At 39.9% G+C, this 23,765-nt stretch overlaps 1 protein-coding gene across 9 annotated transcripts in view; it reads left to right on the top strand.

Moving 5' to 3' along the window:
* Positions 1-23,765, top strand: part of STIL (STIL centriolar assembly protein) — an 84,051-nt gene that overhangs the window by 20,878 nt on the left and 39,408 nt on the right. For 6 of the 9 annotated variants that reach the window (XM_034964586.3, XM_008954958.5, XM_063601247.1 and 3 more), the window contains 8 exons: positions 2,410-2,496; positions 7,728-7,835; positions 10,376-10,488; positions 10,968-11,155; positions 12,554-12,801; positions 16,874-16,957; positions 19,149-19,235; positions 23,109-23,259. In XM_034964586.3, the coding sequence (XP_034820477.3) occupies positions 2,453-2,496; positions 7,728-7,835; positions 10,376-10,488; positions 10,968-11,155; positions 12,554-12,801; positions 16,874-16,957; positions 19,149-19,235; positions 23,109-23,259 (1,023 nt within the window). In that variant the 5' untranslated portion in view covers positions 2,410-2,452. The remainder of the gene's footprint in view (positions 1-2,409; positions 2,497-7,727; positions 7,836-10,375; positions 10,489-10,967; positions 11,156-12,553; positions 12,802-16,873; positions 16,958-19,148; positions 19,236-23,108; positions 23,260-23,765) is intronic. The other 3 variants (XM_008954959.5, XM_055093270.2, XM_008954960.5) reach the window with 1 other exon arrangement.

Below are 23,765 nucleotides of genomic sequence, written 5' to 3' on the forward strand. Positions count from 1 at the left end.
GACAGAATGAAACTACCTTATGTATATGGTTTTAAAATAAGAAATCAACATTATCCATCTTTTCACCCAAATGAATAAAGGAATAAAACACAAATAGCGCATTTTAAGACACTTCTGTTTAATGAAAAAAAAATTGGCACTTTTTATACTTTGTAGAGTTACGGTTATCCATGTGAATACTGTTATCCATGACAACCAAGTACTAAGGAAGGGTTTTAGGATTTAAAGCCTGCATTCTGTGGAAGCTGCATTAAACCTTTTAAGTCCAGATATTTCTAAGAAGGACTGTTTAGTCACTTTTTTTTTTTTTTTTTTTTTTTGAGACAGAGTCTCGCTCTGTCGCCCAGGTTGGAGGGCAGTGACGAAATCTCCACTCACTGCAAGCTCCGCCTCCCGGGTTCACTACAGGTGCCCGCCACCACACCCCACTAATTTTTTGTATTTTTAGTAGAGACGGGGTTTCATCGTGTTAGCCAGGATGGTCTCGATCTCCTGACCTCGTGATCCACCCACCTCGGCCTCCCAAAGTGCTGGGATTACAGGCGTGAGCTACCATGTCCGGCCTAGTCAATTTTATTAGAAGCACATTTTTCTCTGTCTTGAACAAGGTATAAGAGCATTTTCAATAGGATTTTCAGCCTCTGACTTTATCTAAAAAGTCTCTTCTAAATAATCTCTGCACCTGGATTAATAATCCTTTTCTCCTTTATCTTGCTTCACACAGAGTGAGACAGAGGCTCATTCTCTTGCCCAGGCTGGAGTGCAGTGGGATGATCTCAGCTCACTGCAACCTTGCCTCCCAGGTTCAAGCGATTCTCCTGTCCCAGCCTCCTGACTAGCTGGGATTACAGGTGTGCACCACCATGCCCAGCTAATTTTTGTATTTTTAGTAGAGACGGGGTTTCACCATGTTGACCAGGCTGGTCTCGAACTCCTCACCTCAGGTGATCCACCCACCTCGGCCTCCCAAAGTGGTGGGATTACAGGAATGAGCTCCCACACCTGGCCTTAGACAGTTTCTTTTTCCTAGAATTGATACAGAATGTGCAGGACCTAAGGAACTCTAAGGCTTGAAAGAATATAGGACATACTGAACTCTAAAGAAAGGACTACGAGGTCTGTGTTTTGCTTCAATAATACTTAGATGGAACTGTCCAGTGGGCAGTTAGAAATATGGATTTGAAACATCTGGGTATGGTGGCTCATGCCTGTAATCCCAGCACTTTTTGAGGCTAAGGCGGATGGATTGCTTTAGTCCAAGAGTTCGAGACCAGCCTGGGCAACGTGATGAAACCCCATCTCAACAAAAAATCCAAAAAAATTAGCCGGGTGCAGTGGTGAATGCCTGTGGTCCCAGCTATTCAGGAGGCTGAGGTGGGAGGATCACCTGAGCTCAGGTGGTGGAGGTTGCAGTGAGCTGAGACTGCACCACTCTACTACTTCAGCCTGGGCTACAGAGTGAGACCCTGTCTCAAAAAAAAAAAAAAAGAAAAAGAAAAGAAAATGGATTTGAAACTCAGAAGAGAGGTGGAGCTAAAGGTTTGCTATAGATAAGTAGGTGTAGAAGCAATGGGAGTGGAGGATAGTACCCAGAGAGAGCATGTGGAGTTAAAAAAGAATACTGGGCTGGGCATGGTGGCTCACATCTGTAATCCCAGCACTTTGGGAGGCCAAGGTGGGCGTATCACGAGGTCAAGAGATTGAGACCATCCTGGCCAACATGGTGAAACCCCGTCTCTACTAAAAATACAAAAATTAGCTGGGCATGGTGGTGCGCACCTGCAGTCTCAGCTACTCAGGAGGCTGAGGCAGGAGAATCGCTTGAACCCAGGAGGCGGAGGTTGCAGTGAGCTGAGATCGCACCGCTGCACTCCAGCCTAGCGACAGAACAAGACTCCATCTCAAAAAAAAAAGAACACTGATTTTTCACTGACACAAGTCAGTTTGTGGGAATGCATGCAGTACTGTTTTTTTTCCAATGAAGATTCTTTAATGACTTCATTATAGGCCCCAAATAAATATCTAGCCCAAATCATTTTTTTCTGCTGCTTCATGGTTTTATGAGGGTTGTAAGGCTTTTGGTCAAAATCTCATACATTTGATACTACCTGCCTTACCGAGCTCACTAAGTTGATACAAAGGTTTTGGGGCAGAATCCGAGCTTTCCTTAAGGGATAGATATATTGGTAGATTTTGCTGCCTAGAATAAATATTAACGGTAATTTATTGGCAGAATGACTCTAACATATGAAAATGATTGGCAGAATCTACAAGCATTTAATCTTATTAATCTATAGTCACACTTCATATAAGTAATCTAATTTTGCCTGTAATTTTAATATGTGGTTAAATCATATTTTTCTTCTTTGTTTTTATCATTCATTAGTAATATTCTCTCTAATTCTTTAGGATACTGAGGATTTGGAATTAAAGAAATCATTCACCAGACATCATGGAGCCTATATATCCTTTTGCACGGCCCCAGATGAATACCAGGTATAGAAGTATATTTACAAATATTTGTCTTACAGCTGTTCACATAACTTGGGAAGATAGGTTGGAAGAGAAAAAAGAATATAATCTTTAGAATCAGGAAATTCTGGGTTCATATCCTAGCTCTACCACTTGTTAGGTGGGTGACCTTGATCAAGTTAATTAACTAAGCCTCAGTTCTTCATCTGTAAAATGAGGATGGTAATCTCTGTCTCACAGAAGATTATTGTTTGGGGTTGAGTAAGATTACTAAACTAAAGGGTCTAGTACGTAATAGGCACTCAGTAAATACTAGTTCCGTCCCTCCTTCAGTTATTTTTGTAATATAGATCTTTATTGATGGGAAATAGTACCTGAACTTAGGAGGCTAAAAATTACATCGGTGTTTGTTTACTTTCTAGACAAGTGGGAAAGTGGTTGGGTTCCTTCCCTCTTACAAATACTGATTCCTTGATGGGAATAATTTCATATTAGGTATACCAAGTTTCCTCAGATGTTCCTAAGCCTTTGTCAAGTGAAGTAGGAGCTTGCCACCTGTCTTCCATTTTTCTCAGTCTGTTACTATGGGGACTGGGCAAATCAGCTTGTGTTGTTTGGCTCTTTGGATCATTTATTGCTCTTTTTTCCCCTAGGGAACAACAGTTAATGCTGACATGTGAATTTTTTTTTCTTCCAAACTAGAATTGCATTCATGGGTCGCCTTTATTCTCTGTAATGTCTTTCTTTGTGCCAGATGTTCTTGATGAAGATAGTGGGAAACATGACCCAAGGAAGATATCATATTCCTTTTGCTTTAATTTTGGCCCTTGTGTTCTACCCCCCTGCCATCTCTTATTTGAAAATTTGTCGGTGGGCAAGGTGGCTCATGCCTGTAATCCTAGCACTTTGGGAGGCTGAGGTGGGCAGATCGCTTGAGCTCAGGAGTTCAAAATCGGCCTGGGCAACATGGGGAAACCCCATGTTGACAGAAAAATTTTGTCTTCTATTCTTAGAAGGGTACAGTTGTGTAACAAGTTCAGTGTATTCTGTTTTTAATTTAAAAAATTTAAATTTTTGTGGGTACATGGTGTATATATTTATGGGGTATATGACATATTTTTATAAGGCATGCAATGTGTAATAATCACATATGGGAAATAGGGTATCCATCCCCTTAAGCGTTTATCTTTTGTGTTAGAGACAATCCAACTAACTGTACACTTTTAATTATTATTATTATTTTTTTTTTTGGAGACAGAGTCTCACTTTGTCACTCATGCTGGAGGGCAGTGGCGCCATCTCGGCTCACTGCAATCTCTGCTTCCTGGGTTCAAGTGATTCTCGTGTCTCAGCCACTCGAGTAGCTGGGATTACAGGCGTGCACCACCATGCCCAGCTAACTTGTATTTTTAGTAGAGACGGGGTTTCACCATGTTGGCCAGGCTGGTCTTGAAATCCTGACCTCAAGTGATCTGCCCACCTCAGCCTCCCAAAGTGCTAGGATTATAGGTGTGAGCCACTGTCCCCAGCCTAATTATTTTTAAATGTTATTATTTATTACTTTTAAGTTGTTATTGACTATAGTCACCCTGCTGTGCTATCAAATAATAGGTCTTAATCATTCTTTCTGTTTTTTTTTTAAACCCATTAACTGTGTCTACCTCTCACCCAACCCCTACTACTCTTCCCAGCCTCTGGTAACCATCCTTCTACTCTCTGTGTCCATGAGTTCCATTGTTTTGATTTTTAGATCCCACAAATAAGCGAAAACATGTGAAGTTTGTATTTCTGTTCCTGGCTTATTTCACTTAACATGGTGATCTCCAGTTCTAACCATGTTGTTGCAAATGACAGGAATTTATTCTTTTTTTTTCATTGTCTTTTTCTTTTTTTTGTTTTTTGAGACAGTATTGGGGGACCTGCCCCAATAATCACGTAGGTTCTTTTCTGTTTTCCTAAGCGTCGGCTGCCTTGAGAAATAAAAGGACAGAGTACAAAAGAGAGAAATTTTAAAGCTGGGCTTCCGGGGGAGACATCACACGTTGGTAGGATCCGTGATGCCCCACAAGCCACAAAAACCAGCAAGTTTTTATTAGGGAGTTTCAAAAGGGGAGGGAGTGTGCGAATAGGTGTGGGTGACAGACATCAAGTACTTAACAGGGTAATAGAATATCACAAGGCAAGTGGAGGCAGGGTGAGATCACAGGACCACAGGACTGAGGTGAAATTAAAATTGCTAATCAAGTTTTGGGCACCACTGTCATTGATAACATCTTATCAGGAGACAGGGTTTTCAGATCAACCGGTCTGACTACAATTTATTAGGTGGGAATTTCCTCTTCCTAATAAGCCTGGGAGCGCTATGGGAGACTGGAGTTTATTTCACCTCTGCAATCTCGACCATAAGAGACAGGTATGCCCCGGGGGGGGCCAGTTCAGAGACCTACCCCTAGGTGCACATTTTCTTTCTCAGGGACATTCCATGCTGAGAAAAAGAATTCAGTGATATTTCTCCCATTTGCTTTTGAAAGAAGAGAAATATGGCTCTGTTCTGCCTGGCTCACCGGCGGTCAGAGTTTAAGGTTATCTCTCTTATTCCCTGAACAATTGCTGTTATCCTCTTCTTTTTTCGGGTGCCCACATTTCATATTGCTCAAACACACATGCTGTACAATTTGTGTAGTTAACGCAATTATTACAGGGTCCTGAGACAATATACATCCTTCTCGGCTGACAGGATTAAGAGATTAAAGCAAAGACAGGCATAGGAAATCACAAGGGTATTGATTGGGGAAGTGATAAGTGTCCATGAAATCTTTACAATTTATGTTTAGAGATTGCAGTAAAGACAGGCATAAGAAATTACAAAAGTATTAATTTGGGGAACTAATAAATGTCCATAAAATCTTCACAATCCACGTTCTTCAGTCATGGCTTCGGCCGGTCCCTCCGTTTGGGGTCCCCGACTTCCCGCAACAAGACAGAGTCTCACTCTGTCATTCAGGCTGGAGTGCAGTGGTGCGGTCTCAGCTCACTGCAACCTCAACTGATTCAAGCAATTCTCATGCCTCAGCCTCCTGAGTAACTGGGATTACAGGCGTGTGCCACCATGTCCAGCTAATTTTTTGTTTTTTGTTTTTTGTTTTTTTGAGATGGAGTTTTGCTCTTGTCACCCAAGCTGTAGTGGGGTGGCGTGATCTTGGCTCACTGAAACCTCTTCCCCCTGGGTTCAAGTGATTCTCGTGCCTCAGCCTCCCAACTAGCTGGGACCAGAGGTGAGTGGCACCACACCTGGCTAATTTTGTATTTTTAGTGGAGACGGGGTTTCACCATGTTGGCCAGGCTGGTCTCGAACTCCTGGCCTCAAGTGATCCACCCGCCTTGGCCTCCCAAAGTGCTGACATAGGTGTGAGCCACCAGGCCTGGCCCCATTAGTGGTCTTTTTCTTATTTTGGTTTTCTCGTGTTATACACTCATGTAAAATGAAAAGTTTTTGATGGTACCCTATATGATTTAATATCAAAACCTTGCTTTACACTGCCCCTGGCATCTTTGTTGAGGAATTATTTATAATTATGTCCTTTTGACGCTTCAATAATTAAACTTGTGCTGTATTTTGGTATTCCAGAATACCAAATTTGGAAACACTGGAAAATAATTAAGAATTTATTAAGTTTTTTTGCTTTTCATAACTGTTGGGTATTATCTAACAATTATCTGGAAATCAGTTCAGAAAGACAGATTTTAGGCCAGGAGCCATGGCTCATGCCTATAATCCCAGTGCTTTGGGAGGCCAAGGTGGGAAGATTGCTTAAAACCATGAGTTCAAGACCAGCCTGGGGAACATAGCAGGACCCTGTGTCTACAAAAAATACAAAAGTAAACCTCACATGGTGGTGCACATTTGTGGTCTTAGCTGCTTGAGAGGCTCCCTTGAGCCCAGGAGTTTAAGGCTGCAGTGAGGTATGATTGAGCCCCTGCATTCCAGCTTGGGCAACAGAGCAAGGCCCTGCTCTTTAAAAAAAAAAAAAAGGAAAGAAAAGAAAGATTTTAGTTTAAATTTAAATGTAAACGTATGATTTATACTCATTTTTCTGTTACTTAAAAGGGATTTTGTAGGATTGTCTTGTTCTTTTTTAAAAGCTTGTATACATAAATTTACATATGCATAGATAAAAAAGGACGAATAAGCCAAATTTTCTTTTTTAAAAAATATTTTTTGGGCCGGGCGCGGTGGCTTACGCCTGTAATCCCAGCACTTTGGGAGGCTGAGGTGGGTGGATCATGAGGTCAGGAGTTTGAGACCAGCTTGGCCAACATGGTGAAACCCCGTGTCTACTAAAGATACAAAAAATTACCTGCGTGTGGTGGCAGGCGCCTGTAATCCTAGCTACTCGGGAGGCTGAGGTGGGAGGATCACTTGAACCCAGAGGCGGAGGTTGCAGTGAGCTGAGATCACGCCATTGCACTCCAGCCTGGGCAACAGGGTAAGACTCCGTCTGAAAAAAAAAAAAAAAAGGCCGGGCGTGGTGGCTCACGCCTGTAATCCCAGCACTTTGGGAGGCTGAGGCAGGCTGATCATGAGGTCAGGAGATCAAGACCATCCTGACTAACGGTAAAACCCTGTCTCTACAAAAATACAAAAAATTAGCCAGGCATGGTGGTATGCGCCTGTAGTCCCAGCTACTTGGGAGGCTGAGGCTGGAGAATTGCTTCAACCTGGAAGGCAGAGGTTGCAGTAAGCTGAGATTGCACCACAGCACTCCAGCCTGGGCGACAGAGTAAGAATCCGTCTCAAAAAATAAAAAAGTATTTTTTGGCCAGGCACAGTGGCTAATGCCTGTAATCCTAGCACTTTGGGAGGCCGAGGCAGGTGGATGACTTGAGGTCAGGAGTTCGAGACCAGCTTGGCCCACATGGCGAAACCCCGTCTCTACTAAAAATACAAAAAGTAGCCGGGTGTGGTGGTGCACTCCTGTAATCTCAGCTACTCAGGAAGCTCAGGCAGGGGAATTGCTTGAACCCAGGAGGGAGAGGTTGCAGTGAGCTGAGATCACGCCACTGCACTCCAGCCTGGGTGATGAAGTGAGACTTTGTCTCAAAAAAAAAAAAAATATATATATATATAAACTCTTTGAAAATTACAAAAGTAGTCTGAAAATACCATCACCTTAAAGATAGTTAGTTGTTTCCTACCAAATGTCTACTAAGTTTGCTATTCCTTGTGCTTTAATTTTACATTGTTTTTTCAAAAGGTTTCCTTCAAGCAGGATGGTACCTTTCCACTTTCCTCCATCAAAATGTGCACTTTGGAACCCAACGCCAACTGGAGATTTCATCTACTTACATCTCAGTTACTACAGGTATAACATGTTTCTTTTTTTCAAATCAAGCCAGTATAAACAAGAGTAATACAAAGATGTATAAGGCAAAGTTGATTACTATGACCAATTATTCATTTTTCTTTACTTTTCTTTTAGAAGCTCCCCTCAGGCAAAATTTTCCTTCTGCTGCTTCTTAACATCTGTTCCTTGTACTTTTGAGAGATAATCTTATTTTCCCAGTTTTCTGCAAATTCTGCATATTGTAGGAATTCAAAAGAGGTGAAATATAATAAAAACTGAAAGTGTTTTTTATTATGTCAGCGTGGTGTCTTTGTGGAACATTGAGAAGCTTGAACCAATTTTTGAGTGGATCAGATTAGAAGGAATATAAAATCTTGTAGTTACATCTAGGACCTTGACAGACAAGAAAGTTTAGGGGTAAAGTAATAGTAAATAGATCTATTGAGGTTTTGTACATAAGAGTTACTTGTTAAAAGTAGTATTCTAAGAAGGATAGATTATGGAGGGGAGAGCCTTGAGTCAGCCTAGCTTCAGGATGCTTTTCTGTAATCACACAGGTGTATACTGTAATGGTTTAAGGTGCTATAACTGGGCTGGGTGCGGTGGCTCACACCTGTAACCCCAGCACTTTGGGAGGTTGAGGCAGGAGGATTGCTTGAAGTCAGGAGTTTGAAACCAGCCTGGGCAACAAAGTGAGACCTTGTCTCAATAAAAAATTAAAATAAAAAGTAAAAAAAAAAACAAAATAAGAAAAAAAAAACGGTGCAATAACTGGAGCAGACTGCCTAGGGAATCAAATCCTGATTCTAGTACTTATTTATGCAACCTCAGTAAAGTAGCCAAGGATCAGTTTCCTTATTTATAAAATGACTATAATAATACCAGTTTCACAGTTCTCTTGTAGGGGTTAAATAAGACTCTGTAAAGCAATTGTCACAGTGCCTGGAATAGAAAGTATTTCATAAATGGCATCTATTATACATTATAAGGACTTAGAGCAATGTGGCAGTATTCAGATCAAGAGGAAAGAATGAAACAAGGTGTTTTGAATAAATAATTTGTAGTATTTGATGATTCACTGAATAGAGGAACTGAAGGAAAGATACAAGTCAGAAAGTATTCAGGTTCAACACTAGTTGGCAGAGAAGGGTGGTACCATTGACAAAAATAGGGAGAGTCTTATGGAAGTTCAACTAAATAATGGTTAGTCCTGTTTTTATTTTTTTTATTGTTGTCTTTCTGTACATTTTGAGTAGTTTCCTTTGTTTTTCAATTCTGCTTATTTTCTCTTTAGCTGTGCTTAGCTGCCATCTAACCTGTTCATTTAAGTTTGGTTTTTTTTTTTTGAGAGGAGTTTTGCTGTTGTTGTCCAGGCTGGAGTGCAATGGCGTGATGTTGGCTCACTGCAACCTCCGCCTCCCAGGTACAAGCGATTCTCCTGTCTCAGCCTCCCAAGTAGCTCGAATTACAGACATGTGCCACCACGCCTGGCTAATTTTTTTGTATTTAGTAGAGATGGGGTTTCACCATGTTAGTCAGGTTGGTCACGAACTCCTGACCTCAGGTGATCCACCTGCCTCATCCTCCCAAAGTGCTGGGATTACAGGCGTGTGCCACCACGCCTGGCCCTCATTTAGGTTTTTTAAAATGTGGCGGTGTACCATATATATGAGAGGATACTTATAGTATATATGCATAGTTAATAGAATAACAATACACATTTGTGTACCTATCCCCAGTTAGTTATATAACTTATTGAATTTTTACAAATTATATTTTTTATTTCTTTAAGTTCTGTATGGCTTTTTTATTCAAATTTGCCTGGTCTTTTTTCATAGTATCTTATTCCTGGCTTATATTTTGGTTTTCCTTTTACATTTTTTAAAGCATTTAAATCATACTATATTTTGTATTTAATACAGTAGTTTCCCCCCTTTATACATGGTTTCACTTTCCATGGTTTCAGTTACCCACAGTATAATACAATAAGGTATTTTGAGAGACAGACTATATTCATACAACTTTTTTACAGTATACTGTTAAAATTATTCTATTATTAATTATTGTTAATTATTTACTGTGCCTAAATAAATTAAACTTTATCATAGATATGTATGTATAGGAAGAAACATAGTATATATAGGATTTGTTACTATCTGCGGTTTCAGACATCCACTGGGGGTCTGGAACATGTCTCCCAGAGATAAGGGGGCACTACTGTAATGCTGATTATATCTGAAGCCCATACACAGTATGTAAAGAAATAGATGTGACTGTTTCAATCAAAATTTACTTACAAAAACAGGAGACCTACCTGCTGAGGTTCATAAAGTTAACAAAATGCCTGGAGAACAACTATAGTTTCAGTGTCTGTTTATTGCCATTCTAGTTTCCAAGTGGCCCTCCCTATCCCCTGCCTTTGACCCTGGGATTTCCTGACAATGATCTTTCTGTACATTTTTAAAAATGTGTGTTATAATTTAGACAGCATTTTATGGCAGAAGGTTTTTTTAAGATATGAGGTCTACCATATTCATAAAAGACTTGTTGTTTTTCAGAAATCCAAAGCTTGTGGTGACTGAAAAGACCATCCGACTTGCTTATCGTCATGCTAAGCAGAATAAAAAAAATTCGTCATGCTTTTTACTTGGTTCTCTGACAGTAGACGAAGGTAATACACTTTTAAAAATGGACCAGTGCTCACGCCTGTAATCCCAGCATGTTGGGAGGCTGGAGTGGGAGGATCACTTGAACCTAGGAGTTTAAACCAGCTTGCATAACATAGTAAGACTCCATCAGTACAAGAAAACATTTTTTTAAATTACTTGTATGACTGCAATAGAATTTATTGATTTGGCCAACTATTGTATTTGCTTTGTGCTAATTTTCTTTGCTGTGTACCAAGGATATGAAGATGAGTAAAATTATTAATTACAGAGTTCACTATCTGGTCAGATGGATCAATATATATAAGCAAGTAAGACTTTAGTATACACTTATAAGAGTTTAGTTTACTGTAAGAGTTTAGTATTTAAGAGTTTAGTGTACTATTGGTATGAACAAAGTGCTTAGCTATAATGTAGTCTTGCTTGGTTGATTTTATGTTTTTAATTAGTATGCTGTATAATAGCTGTTATTTTTGTTCTACAGATGAAGAAGGTGTAACATTGACAGTAGATCGCTTTGATCCTGGTCGAGAAGTACCTGAATGCCTAGAAATAACCCCTACTGCTTCTCTTCCTGGGGACTTTTTGATTCCATGCAAAGTTCATACTCAAGAACTTTGTTCAAGAGAAATGATAGTTCACAGTGTAAATGACTTCAGCTCAGCTTTAAAGGTGCGATTCATTGACAACTTATAGTTAATTCAACACAAGAATCAAACTATGTTTAGTATGCTGTATTTTAGTAAAACCATATTTGAGAATTATTTACAATAATTTGATTGAATTATTGTGAACCTAAAATCCAACTAAATGTGTTTCTGAGGGCAAAAACTCTAGGTAAGCGATATGAGTAGCCTTTCAGAAGAGCAGTGTAACCGAGATAAGAAAGTTCAAGATGTACTTAGGGTAGTGTTTAGGGTATACATTTTTGCTGAATTTGTGGGCAGTCAGACTGGAGTATTAATTTGGTCAGATTATAGAGAGGCTTGGCTGGGCGCAGTGGCTTCTGTCTGTAATCCCAACACTTCGGGAGGCTGAGGCAGGTGGATTGCTTGAGCCCGGGAGGTTGAGCCGTGATCACACCACTGCACTCCAGCCTTGGTGGGAGCAAAGAAAGAAGAGCCTTGTCTGCCAGCCTGATGAATTTGAACTTTGTCATATGGGCCATGTAGTAATTGAAGGTTCTTGAAAAAAGAAAACACTGTCAAATCAGAAATAGTTAATCTGATAGGGTAGGCTGACCGAAGTTAGAGAGAGTAGCCATTGTAGAAGTTGGGCGGGTGTGTATTACAGAGGGATGTATTAACCCATAGTACAATGGTAGCAGTGAAACTAGGAAGGACACAGTGGGCATGGGCAAATACAGAGGGAGAACTAACTTGACAATTTGTGGTAACAAGAAAGGAATCAAAGAGGAATGGACTTTAGATTCTCTGAGGCTCAATCGGAATTATTTTATGAGGCCAGGCACAGTGGCTTACGCCTGTAATCCCAGCACTTTGAGAGTCTGAGGCGGGCTGATCAGGAGGAGTTCAAGACCAGCCTGGCCAACATGGTAAAACCTTGTCTCTACTAAAAATATAAAAAATTAGCTGGGTGTGGTGGCACACACCTGTAATCCCAGCTACTTGGGAGGTTGAGGCAGGAGAATCGCTTGAACCGGGAGGTGGAGTTTGTGGTGAGCTGAGATTGCACCACTGCACTCCAGCCTGGGCAAAAAGAACGAGACTCCTTCTCAAAAAAAAAAAAGAATTATTTTATGTCCATTTTTTCCCATGTAGTAAATATTTATTGGGGGTGACTCCCCAATAAGACTGAAGTGCTGCTAGGATATCTACATTGAAAATGTGTAGTGGAGCTTGGGACAGTAAATCTTACTTGCTTTGATATAATTATTCACATAATCTTTTGGTCACATGGAATAAATGAGAACTGAAATGTTGTAAATCAGAACTCATTTAATTTTATTAGTGCAAGATATTATATATGTATATGTATCAGTATAAAATAAACTGGCAATATGGGCACATTTCAAAGTTTTAAAATAATTATTTAATATTGATTTCTCAGGCTCTACAGTGCCATATATGTAGCAAAGATTCCTTGGACTGTGGTAAGCTGCTTTCCCTAAGAGTTCATATCACTTCCAGGGAGAGTTTGGACAGTGTGGAATTTGACTTGCATTGGGCAGCAGTAACTCTAGCAAATAACTTTAAATGCACACCTGTGAAGCCCATCCCCATTATTCCAACAGCTCTGGCAAGAAACTTGAGCAGTAATCTGAATATTTCTCAAGTTCAAGGGACTTATAAATATGGGTAAGTAAAAGATACATTAATCTAAACATTAGTTGCATTAGTATATTTTCAGAATGTCCATGTAATGTGAAAGAATTGTCCAGTCAGTTTATATGCCAGAGATATGGTGGCTTGGTTAATAACCAGGGAAAGTAAAAAATGAAATGGTTTATTTTTGTTGAATATGAAGTTTTCTTTAAGTTGTGCCACCACCTACAAAAAATTGGTGGTAGGGCCTGGCGCAGTAGCTCACACCTGTAATCCCAGTACTTTGGGAGGCCCAGGCGGGCGGATCACCTGAGGTCAGGAGTTGCAGATCAGTCTGGCCAACATGGTGAAACCCCGTCTCTACTAAAAATATAAAAATTAGCTGAGCGTGGTGGTGCATGCCTGTAGTCCCAGTTACTCGGGAGGTTGAGGCAGGAGGATCACTTGAACCTGGGAGGTGGAGGTTGCAATGAGCTGAGATTGCACCACTGCACTCTAGCCTGGGCAACAGAGACTCCGTTTCAAAAAAAAAAAAAGACAAAACTGAGTGGCCATAAAGTATAATGTCTGGATAACTCAGTTCTTTTCTTGAGATGGTGTTTTGTTCTGTCACCCAGACTGGAGTGCAGTGGTGGGATCTTGGCTCACTGTAACCTCCACCTCCCTGGTTCAAGTGATCCTGCCACCTCAGCCTCCTGAGTAGCTGTGATTACAGGTGCATGCCACTACACCGGCTAATTTTTGTATTTTTAGTAGAGATGAGGTTTCACCATGTTGGCCAGGCTGGACTTGAACTCCAGACCTCAGGTGATCCTCCTGCCTCAGCCTCCCAAAGTGCTGAGATTACAGGGGTGAGCTACCATGCCCAGCCCCAGAGACCTCAGTTCTAAAAAAAAAAAAAAAATGGTGGTGGTAAAAATTATATTAAAATTGGAGGCCGAGGCAGGTGGATCACGAGGTCAGGAGTTCAAGACTAGCCTCACCAACATGGTGAAACTCCATCTCTACTAAAAATAACAAACAAACAAAAAAGCCGGGCATGGTGGCGCGTGCCTGTAATCCCAGCTACTCAGGAGGCTGAGGCAGGAGAATCGCTTGAACCTGGGAGGCAGAGGTTGCAGTGAGCTGAGATCACACCATTGCACTTCAGTGTGGGCGGCAGAGCGAGACTCTGTCTCAAAAAAACCAAAAAACAAAACAAAAAAAAAAATTGGTTGATAATTTATTATTTGAAAATGTAAGGAGAAATTGTGTTCTATATTGTATATTCTGTATTATTATTTGTATTTTATTTAGGTTTTAGGCCTTTTTTTTTCTTAACTATAACCTAATTATGAACCCAAGGGAGGCTAGATAATTTATTTATAGTATGTGGTTTTAACTGTGAATAATGAGCATTGCAGACAGAGAAAGGAGATAATTAAATAAAAAGTTACAGTACTCTTGCTTACCAAATTGCCAACTACTTGAGGGTGGAGTTTCCTCACAGAGCTGGAGTAGAATCCTCTCCAGCTTCCTATCTCCACTCTTAATTTCTTAGGAAATGTAAGCCAAAATGCATGCTTTCTAATCTTCAGCAAGGCTGCTTCCCTGAATCTTCATCTATTTTCTTTATCTATTATCTATAAAACTAGGTTAGACAATATAACTACTCTACTTTAAAGTTTGACCAGAGACTGCTCCAAGTATTACACTTCTGGCTTCCTTTCCCAGTGACTCCACCCTAGTTCCTGTTAGGCCTTTCAATCTAAAAATGTTTGCCAAAGTACACTCAATTCCAAGTCTTATTCTCTAAAAATACCTCTTCAGAACCAGATTCTGACCAGAGCTGTGCTTTCTGATTGGAGTGGCCCAAAGGAAAAATTGTTGGTATATTCCAAAATCATGGAGTGGTCAAAAGTGAGCTAAAATTGTTTGAATTAAATGAAACATTTAATTATCTTAATTAATAAAGTACTTCTCAAGTGGAGCATGGGATTTTTTGTTTAAATTAACAAAAAAATTAATTTGTTTTCCTTAGTACCCATCCCCATTTACTTGTATAGCATGAATTTACCTTTCTTGGAATTATCCATCTGTGACTGCTGGGCGGGCATGCTGGTAATAACCAGGATGTTCAGTATTCTGTCAATCACCTATTCTCCTTGCCACTTCCTATCTAGAATCGTCTATTAAATTGGTGACATTTGCCATGCCAGGTGCATTGACACACACCTGTAATCCCAGCTGCTTGGGAGAGTGAGGCAGGAGGGTGGCTTGAGCTTAGGATTTCAAGGCTGCAGTAAGCTACAATAGTGCCTGTGAATAGCCACTGCTCTCCAACTAGGACAATGTAGTGAGACCCCATCATTAAAAAAAAAATTTGACATTTGCCCTTTATATACCCTAATATTTACTAGGGCCCATTATGGCATAGGCATTATGTTAGACATTGGAAATAAATAGATTAAAAACTATACTTACTATCTATTGAATATGTTGACATGTAAACATGATGTGTTATAATGGAGGTTTATATACAGTGCTGGGAAAGTAGGGGGAGGGATGTCCAAAATGCCTGGGGAAATCATGGAAAGCCTGAACTAATAATTCTTTTTTTTTTTTTTTTTTGAGATGGAGTCTTGCTCTGTTGCCAGGCTGGAGTGCAGTGGCACGATCTCAGCTCACTGCAGCAACCTCCACCTCCTGGGTTCAAGTGATTCTCCTGCCTCAGCCTCCCAAGTAGCTGGGATTACAGGCGCCCGCCACCATGCCTGGCTAATTTTTGTATTTTTAGTAGAGATGGGGTTTCACCATCTTGGCCAGGCTTGTCTTGAACTCCTGACCTCATGATCCACCCGCCTCAGCCTTCCAAAGTGTTGGAATTACAGGCATGAGCCACTGGGCCCGGCCAGCCTGAACTAATTCTTTTAAGGAGTAGAAATTTATCAGATGGGCAAGACATGAGGGAGAACTTTCAAAGCAGCTGTGTCATTGTTGATATGTAAATCTTATGCCAACTCAGGCTTAATATTCTTGTCACAAGACCTGACAAATGTATTGTCTTTGTGTTTTAGTGTTATTAGAGCAGTAAAATATATCATCAGTGGTACTGCCAAGGCTTTATATCACTAATGGCATTGTTTTTGTTTTCTATTTTTGAGACGGAGTCTCACTCTGTCGCCCAAGCTGAAGTGCAGTGGTGCGATCTCGGCTCACTGCAACCTCTGCTTCCTGGGTTCAAGTGATTCATTCTCCTGCCTCAGCCTCCCGAGTAGCTGGTATTACAGGCGTGTGCCACAATGCCTGGCTAATTTTTTTTTTTGTATTTTCAGTAGAGATGGGGTTTTGCCATGTTGGCCATGCTGGTCTCGAACTCCTCACCTCAAGTGATTTGCCCACCTCGGCCTCCCAAAGTGCTGGGATTACAGTAAGCGTGAGCCACCATGCCTGACCCACTAATGGCATTGTTTTTGAAGAAAGACATAACAATAAAATTAACAATTCTACTTTGGTTTTTTGTATTCTTATAACTTGCTGTCAATAATAAATATAATAAAATATAAATATAGTATAATGTCCTTTTAGGAAAGAGTGAGCTTTTGGGTTTTATGATGGTTCCAAAGTCCTTTGACAGTGGTTGGAGGAGTATGGCACATGGAAGGTTGATTATACCTCTCCTAATTCAGTCTCCTTCACTTAGAAGTCACATCTGTTGCAGTCTTGTCAAATCACTTGGATGCATGAACATTTTCCAGTGATAGGGAATTCAGTTCTTCCAAGGAAACCTATTTGGTTCTGAAACTGCCTACCTTAATGTTAACACTCTTGATTAAAGTAAATTGTAAGTAAAGTTATAGAGCAAAACTTTTTAAAAAGGTGTATAATCTTCAATGTCTTTTAATTGATAGATGGAAGTTTTAAGGTATTAAATCTCTTTAATCTCTTCCTCTTACCAGAGTCTTTTTACTGAGTCAGTAAAAAGTTTCTGTTTCTTTTGTGTGTGCAAGACAATGTTCATTTGAATTATCTCCCGTTTCTAAAGTATGCTTCAGCATTTAGATTATGTCTTTTAGGTAAAAAGTACATAATTTCAGTTATTTTCACATGAATGTCTTCTGTTTAGATATCTTACCATGGATGAAACACGCAAATTGTTACTTTTGTTGGAATCTGATCCCAAGGTTTATTCTCTACCATTGGTGGGAATGTAAGTATTACATTATGAAAACCTTATCAGCCAAATGTTCAAATGTATATGATAAGCATGTGACTCAGTTGTACTATAAATATTTAGATCATTTTATAAAGCCACAAAGATAAGTGGTTGTCAGGTTTTCTTATTTTACTAGTAGAATCAGCTAAAATAAGATTTTACCCAATTTTTTTTTTGAGATAGAGTCTTGCTCTGTGCCCAGACTGGAGTGCAGTGGAGAGATCTCGGCTCACTGCAATCTCCATCCCCCAGGTTCAAGTGATTCTCGTGCTTCAGCCTCCTAAGTAGCTGGGATTACAGGCGTGCATCACCATGCCTGGCTAATTTTTCTTTTTTTAGTAGAGACGGGGTTTTACCATGTTGGCCAGGCTCGTCTGGAACCCGTGGCCTCAAGTGATTTACCCGCCTCAGCCTCCCAAAGTGCTTGGATTACAGGTGTGAACCATCATGCTCAGCCAGATTTTGTCCAATCTTAGGAAGAACTCTAACATATAAAACAGATAAAAGCTTAATTCTATGGCCGGGCGCAGTGGCTCACACCTGTAATCCCAGCACTTTTGGAGGCTAAGGTGGGCGGATCACCTGAGGTCAGGAGTTCAAGGCCAGCCTGGATAACATGGTGAAACCCCATTTCTACTAAAAATACAAAAAATTAGCCAGGCATGGTGGTGCGTGCCTGTAATCCCAGCTACTCGGCAGGCTGAGGCAGGAGAATCACTTGAACCCAGGAGGTGGAGGTTGCAGTGAGCTGAGATTGCGCCATTGCACTCCAGCTTGGGCAACAAGAGTGAAACTCCGTTTCAAAAAAAAATAAAAAATATAAGTTGAATTCTCCTAGTTGAAGGTGAAGCCTTAGAGCCCTGTTTCTTCAGTATTCTCTCACTACCACTCATCCTTAAGTCACCCTAAAGAACTCAGGGCTCATAATAATACCATTTAAAATCCACTGTCAGTCAATCTTGCAGAAATCTCCTTTAGTGTTAATGGCCTTCTCTTTAGAGTAGTAATTAATGATATTTATGTGTTTACTTTTTTTATATATGTATACATGTTTTGAGACAGGGTCTCACTTTGTCACACAGGCTGGAGTGCAGTGGCACAATCATGGCTCACTGCAGCCTCAATCTCTGGGGTTCAGGTGATCCTCCCACCTCAGCCTCCTGGACTGAGGCACCGGCCACCACGCCTGGCTAGGTTTTGTGTATTTTGTAGAGGCGGGCTTTCGCCATGTTGCCCAGGCTGGTCTGGAACTCCTGGGCTCAAGCCATCTGAGTTAATGATATTTAGACAGAATATTTAGAAATCTATATTCATTCAGTATTGAGTACTTATTACATACAGTGTTATGCTTGATAATGTGTTGAGGTTTAAAGCTTCTTAAAGAATTTAAAATCAAAGTGAGGTGATAAAACATTCAAATATTCATACACAGAAAAATAAAGTATATGATTTACTATAAAGTGACCAGTATGGAAAGTGAACACTTAGTATTTGTAAGAAAGATATGAGAGGGAGCATTTTCCTAGAGAAGACAAACTTGAGCTAGACTTTCAATTGTTTAGATAGTAGAAGGGAAGATTGATGGGGAAGGGAACCCATGTAAGGGAATGGCACATGCAAAGTGAATGAGAATGCATGAATGTTCTCTGGACCATGAAATCTACTTATAGTTTGCTACAGTCCTAATATAGGCAATGGATTGTTGATGCTTAAGTAAATATTAAGAGCCTTCTCTCTTTCTGACTACCTGTATATATTACAGCATTTAATCCTCAGCAACTCCATGAAGTAGTTTTAGGCTGCAAACTAGTCTGTACTACCTTAGCCCATTCTTTCCAGTCCAAGCTAATTCATTCTAGTATACTGCTTTCATCTCTGTTAACCATTTTCTTTCCCACATCTCAGGTAAAAGAGGACAGAGATACACATGCTTGCTCTCTGTCTTTCTCTCTCTCTCAATATATATCTATATGTCTGTCTATATATATCAATATAGTTATATAGATACAAATGTCTATATATTCTTCCTCTTAATTATCAGCACGTTTTTAGATTTCTTATTACTAAGGCTTTTTAATGTATGGCTGATAAAAGCCATACGTCTACTTTATTATCTTAGGAAGAATGTAAATTATGCTATATATGTAAGTGACTATGGTTTTTAATTTCTATCTTTTTCTTTTAGTTGGCTGTCTGGAATTATACATATCTATAGTCCTCAGGTATGGGCTTGCTGTTTGCGATACATATTCAATTCTTCTGTTCGAGAAAGGCAAGTGATATTTTATTCTGTAGTACTTTATTTCGATCCTTTCCCCCATTCATAGTTTATGGTCCCATTTAAAATTCATGTAATGCCTTAACCTTTTACAATACTTATAAATAAACACGTACATTAAGAAAAAACAAACCTTATATTAAATGAGAATAAAACCAGATTAAAAAAAGATGAGGTTGCAGTATACCTGGAAATACCAAGGAATTCACTTGCCTAACCACAGAACACAAACCTTTTGGGGGTGGAAAAAAACTGTGGAGATTGTCTACTGTAGCATCCTATTTAGTAATTAAGGAGGTTCACTTTCAGTGAAGTGACTGCAAATGAGTTTGGATTTGTTACCTTACAGGTGTTTTATTAAGTTACACAGTGTTACTACTAATACACAAAGAAATACTTGAGACAAGATTTTTAATTTCTTCCTGAAACTGAAGCCTAAACACTGGAATTAATAGTTAGGGAAACTTTACTTTTAACCTCAATTCATTTAATAGATAAAGAAGGTGACATCTTTGTCAGTATTTGTCTCTCACCTTCTTTATCTATTAAATGAGAAGGTCTATTTTTATCTACCTTGGGTGGCTGTAAAGGACTTAAACTATATTGAAAAGGCAGTACAAGCACATAGTAATAAATTGACATATGTAAATATCTACAATAAAAGTAGATCTCTCTTCCTCCCCATTTCCCTAGACCCCATTCTCAGAGGCAATCACTGTAAAGTGATATCTTGTGCTTCCTTCCTGAAATAGTCAATATTTCAATATTCAACATAGACAAGTATCACCTTTTCCTGGCCTGTAAAAATTAAACCATAGCATCCTTTCTTTTCTTTGTGTTGCTTTTTTCTGTATAAATTATACCTTGGAGATCATTACATCTTGGCATATACAGATTTAATATACATATTTTACAACTGAAGAGTATATAATACATACTGTATTTTAAAAACTGGCCCTTTTGTCTTGCAGATAGTGGTAGACTGAACATTTTATGCGTACATCTTTGTGTGCATATGCTAGTATATTTGTAGGATAAGTTTCTAAAAGTGTTTTTTTCTAGGCCAAAGAGTATGTAATTTAAAATTTGGTAGATATTGCCAAATTGCCCTTCAAAAAGACTGCACCAATTTATAATTTTTCCAGCAGTACACGAGAGTGCCTTTTTCTCTACCTGCACTAACACTGTGAAAGAAATATTTATTTATTTATTTATTTATTGAGCACCTATTATATCTATTATGTTCATAGTACTGGGGATCAGAGTAAACAAAATAAAGGTCCCCAGACCAGGCATGGTGTCTCATGTCTGTAATCCCAGCACTTTGGGACTTTGGGAGGCTGAGGCAGGAGGATCGCTTGACGCCAGGAGTTCCAGACCAGCCTGGGTACCATAGCAAGACTCTGTCTCTAACAAAAAAAAAAAAACAAGTTAGCTGGGTGTAATGACACATGCCTGTAGTCCCAGCAGGAAGCTGATATGGGAAGATCGCTTGAGCCCAGGAGTTCAGGCTGCAGTAAGCCATGATTGTGCCACTGTACTCCAGCCTGAACAATACAGACCCTGTCTTAAAAAAATAAAATAGGCCGGGCATGGTGGCTCACATCTGTAATCCCAACACTTTGGGAGGCCAAGGCGGGTGGATCACTTGAGACCAGGAATTAGAGACCAGCTTGGCCAACATGGTGAAACCCCATCTCTACTAAAAATGCAAAAATTAGCCCGGTGTGGTAGAGCATGCCAGTAATCCCAGCTGCTCGGGAGGTTGAGGCAGGAGAATCACTTGCACCCAGGAGGCAGAGGTTACAGTGAGCTGAGATCGCACTACTACACTCCAGCCTGGGCAACAAAAAATAAATAAATAAATAAAAAATAAAATAGTCCTGCAGAGACAGGCAATAAACAGAATAAATAAAATAAATAGTATGTTAAAAGGTGATGAGTACTGTGGAGAAAAATAAAGCCTGAGAGGAGGATGTTGTGTGTCTGAATGATAGTGGCAAGTAAAGAGTTGCTGTTTATTTATTTATTTATTTATTTAATTTTTAGTTTTTAAATTTTTATTTATTTATTTTATTTTACTTATTTTTTTTGAGATGGAGTCTCGCTCTGTCGCCCAGGCTGGAGTGCAATGGCTCAATCTCAGCTCACAGAAACCTCCACCTCCTGGGTTCAAGCGTTTCTCCTGCCTCAGCCTCCTGAGTAGCTGGGATTACAGGCATGTGCCACCACGCCCGGCTAATTTTGTATTTTTTCAGTAGAGACATGGTTTCTCCATGTTGGTCAGGCTGGTCTCGAACTCCTGACCTCAGGTGATCTGCCTGCCTTGGCCTCCCAAAGTGCTGCGATTACAGGCGTGAGCCACTGCACCCGGCCAAGAGTTGCAATTTAAATAGGTGGTCAGGGAGGCCGACTTGAGGTGAGGAAGTAAGCCTTGTAGCTGTCTGGGGCACTGTCCTAGGCAAAGGATGTATTAAATGTAAGGGCTCTGGGTGAAACAACACGTTACATCTTCAAGGAGCAGCAAAGAGGCCACTGTAGCTAGAGAGGAGTGAAGGAAGGGGAGAGTAGCTGGAGATGAGCTCAGAGAGGTAAGTGGAGGGCTGTTGTTAAACTTTTGACCTCTGCTAACCTGATAGATGAAAAATAAACTTTTCCAATGATTTATAACCTCATCTTCCAGGAACTGCCTAGTCATGTCTTTAGCCATTTTTCTCTTAGATAGTGTATCTTTTCTTTTTTTTTTTTTGAGACGGAGTCTTGCTCTGTTGCCCGGGCTGGAGTGCTGTGGCGCGATCTCGGCTCACTGCAAGCTCCACCTCCCGGGTTCACGCCATTCTCCTGCCTCAGCCTCCCGAGTAGCTGGGACTACAGGCGCCTGCCACCATGCCTGGCTGATGTTTTGTATTTTTAGTAGAGACAGGGTTTCACTGTGGTAGCCAGGATGGTCTCGATCTCCTGGCCTCGTGATCCGCCTGCCTCGGCCTCCCGAAGTGCTGGGATTACAGGCGTGAGCCACTGCGCCCGGCCTGTGCAACTTTTCATATTGCTTGTGCTAGCAAGCTCTCTCTCTATATATATAATGTAAAATACATAGAGAAACACATATTGATGATATATAGCAACGGTTTTACCCCCAGATTGTCATTTAAGTTTAACAATATTTTTCCCAAACAGACTTACTGTTTTTTAGTCATATTTATTAATCTTTTTCCTATCGTGTTTAGAAAAGATTCACCCACTCCATGTGTATTTACTGAAGTAAAAAAATCACTGGTATTTTCTTCAGATGCTTTTGGAGTTCTACTTTTAACATTTTGTTTTAACTTTTCAAGATAATTAGTTATATTTAGATAGCAGAAATTAAATGTTAGTTTTAGATCCTTTGCTATGATTTAGTACAATTATGTTTTATTATCAATTACTGATCATGCTTTAAGTTCATATTGACAGTAAATCCTCAGTAAAATTAATTTTGAATTGCTCTCTTATTCCTTTTTTTTTTTTTTTTTTTTTGAGACGGGGTCTTGCTCTGTCGCCCAGGCTGGAGTGCAGTGGCGCGATCTCGGCTCACTACAAGCTCCGCCTCCCGGGTTCACGCCATTCTCCTGCCTCAGCCTCCTGAATAAAATAAAATTTTTTTTTGTAGAGAGGAGGGGTCTCACTATGTTGACAAGGCTGGTCTCAAACTCCTGGCCTCAAGCGATCCTCCCACCTTTTGTCTTCCTAAGTGGTGGACCCCAGTTTTTGAACAAAAATTGCCCCTTTTAGTCATTTTGTTAACTAGATTGGGAGACTCACATGAAGTTATTTGAGTGTCATCATGTTATCCTCATTAATTTTAATTAAATGACTTTTTTTGTGCAGGGTTTTTTCAGAATCTGGAAATTTCATCATAGTTCTCTATTCTATGACACATAAGGAACCTGAGTTTTATGAATGCTTCCCTTGTGATGGCAAGATACCTGACTTTCGGTTTCAGTTGCTAACCAGTAAGGAAACATTACATCTTTTCAAAGTAAGTGATTTGATTGCCTTGTACATTAGTGACTGTTTAGGGTTTTGCACTTTGGCAGTTTAAACCTAACAGCTTTTACCCTTTAAAATAGTAATCCAAACTATTATGCTTTGTTTACTTATAAATAATCTTATTAAATATTAACTTTATTCATTTATGGTTAAATTTTTTTAGTAAATCTGAGATCATATCTTCAACCAAATTACAATAGAGAACCAGAGGTTACTCACAGAATAACTTGCCTATGTTTTTCTAAAATCTTTGAAGAATATATCAGTTGTTCATATATCATTTTATACTTGTGAAGGTTAACTTTGTGGGATCTCAGTACTTTTCTTTGTCCTGATGTATTTTTTTTTTTTTTTTTTGAGATGGAGTCTCACTCAGTTGCCCAGGCTGGAGTGCAGTGGCGTGATCTCGGCTCACTGCAACCTCTGCCTCCCAGGTTCAAGTGATTCTCCTGCCTCAACCTCCAGAATAGCTGGGATTTCAGGAGCCCACCATCA

Source organism: Pan paniscus, chromosome 1 (assembly GCF_029289425.2).
Source record: "Pan paniscus chromosome 1, NHGRI_mPanPan1-v2.0_pri, whole genome shotgun sequence".
Lineage (NCBI taxonomy): Eukaryota > Metazoa > Chordata > Mammalia > Primates > Hominidae > Pan > Pan paniscus.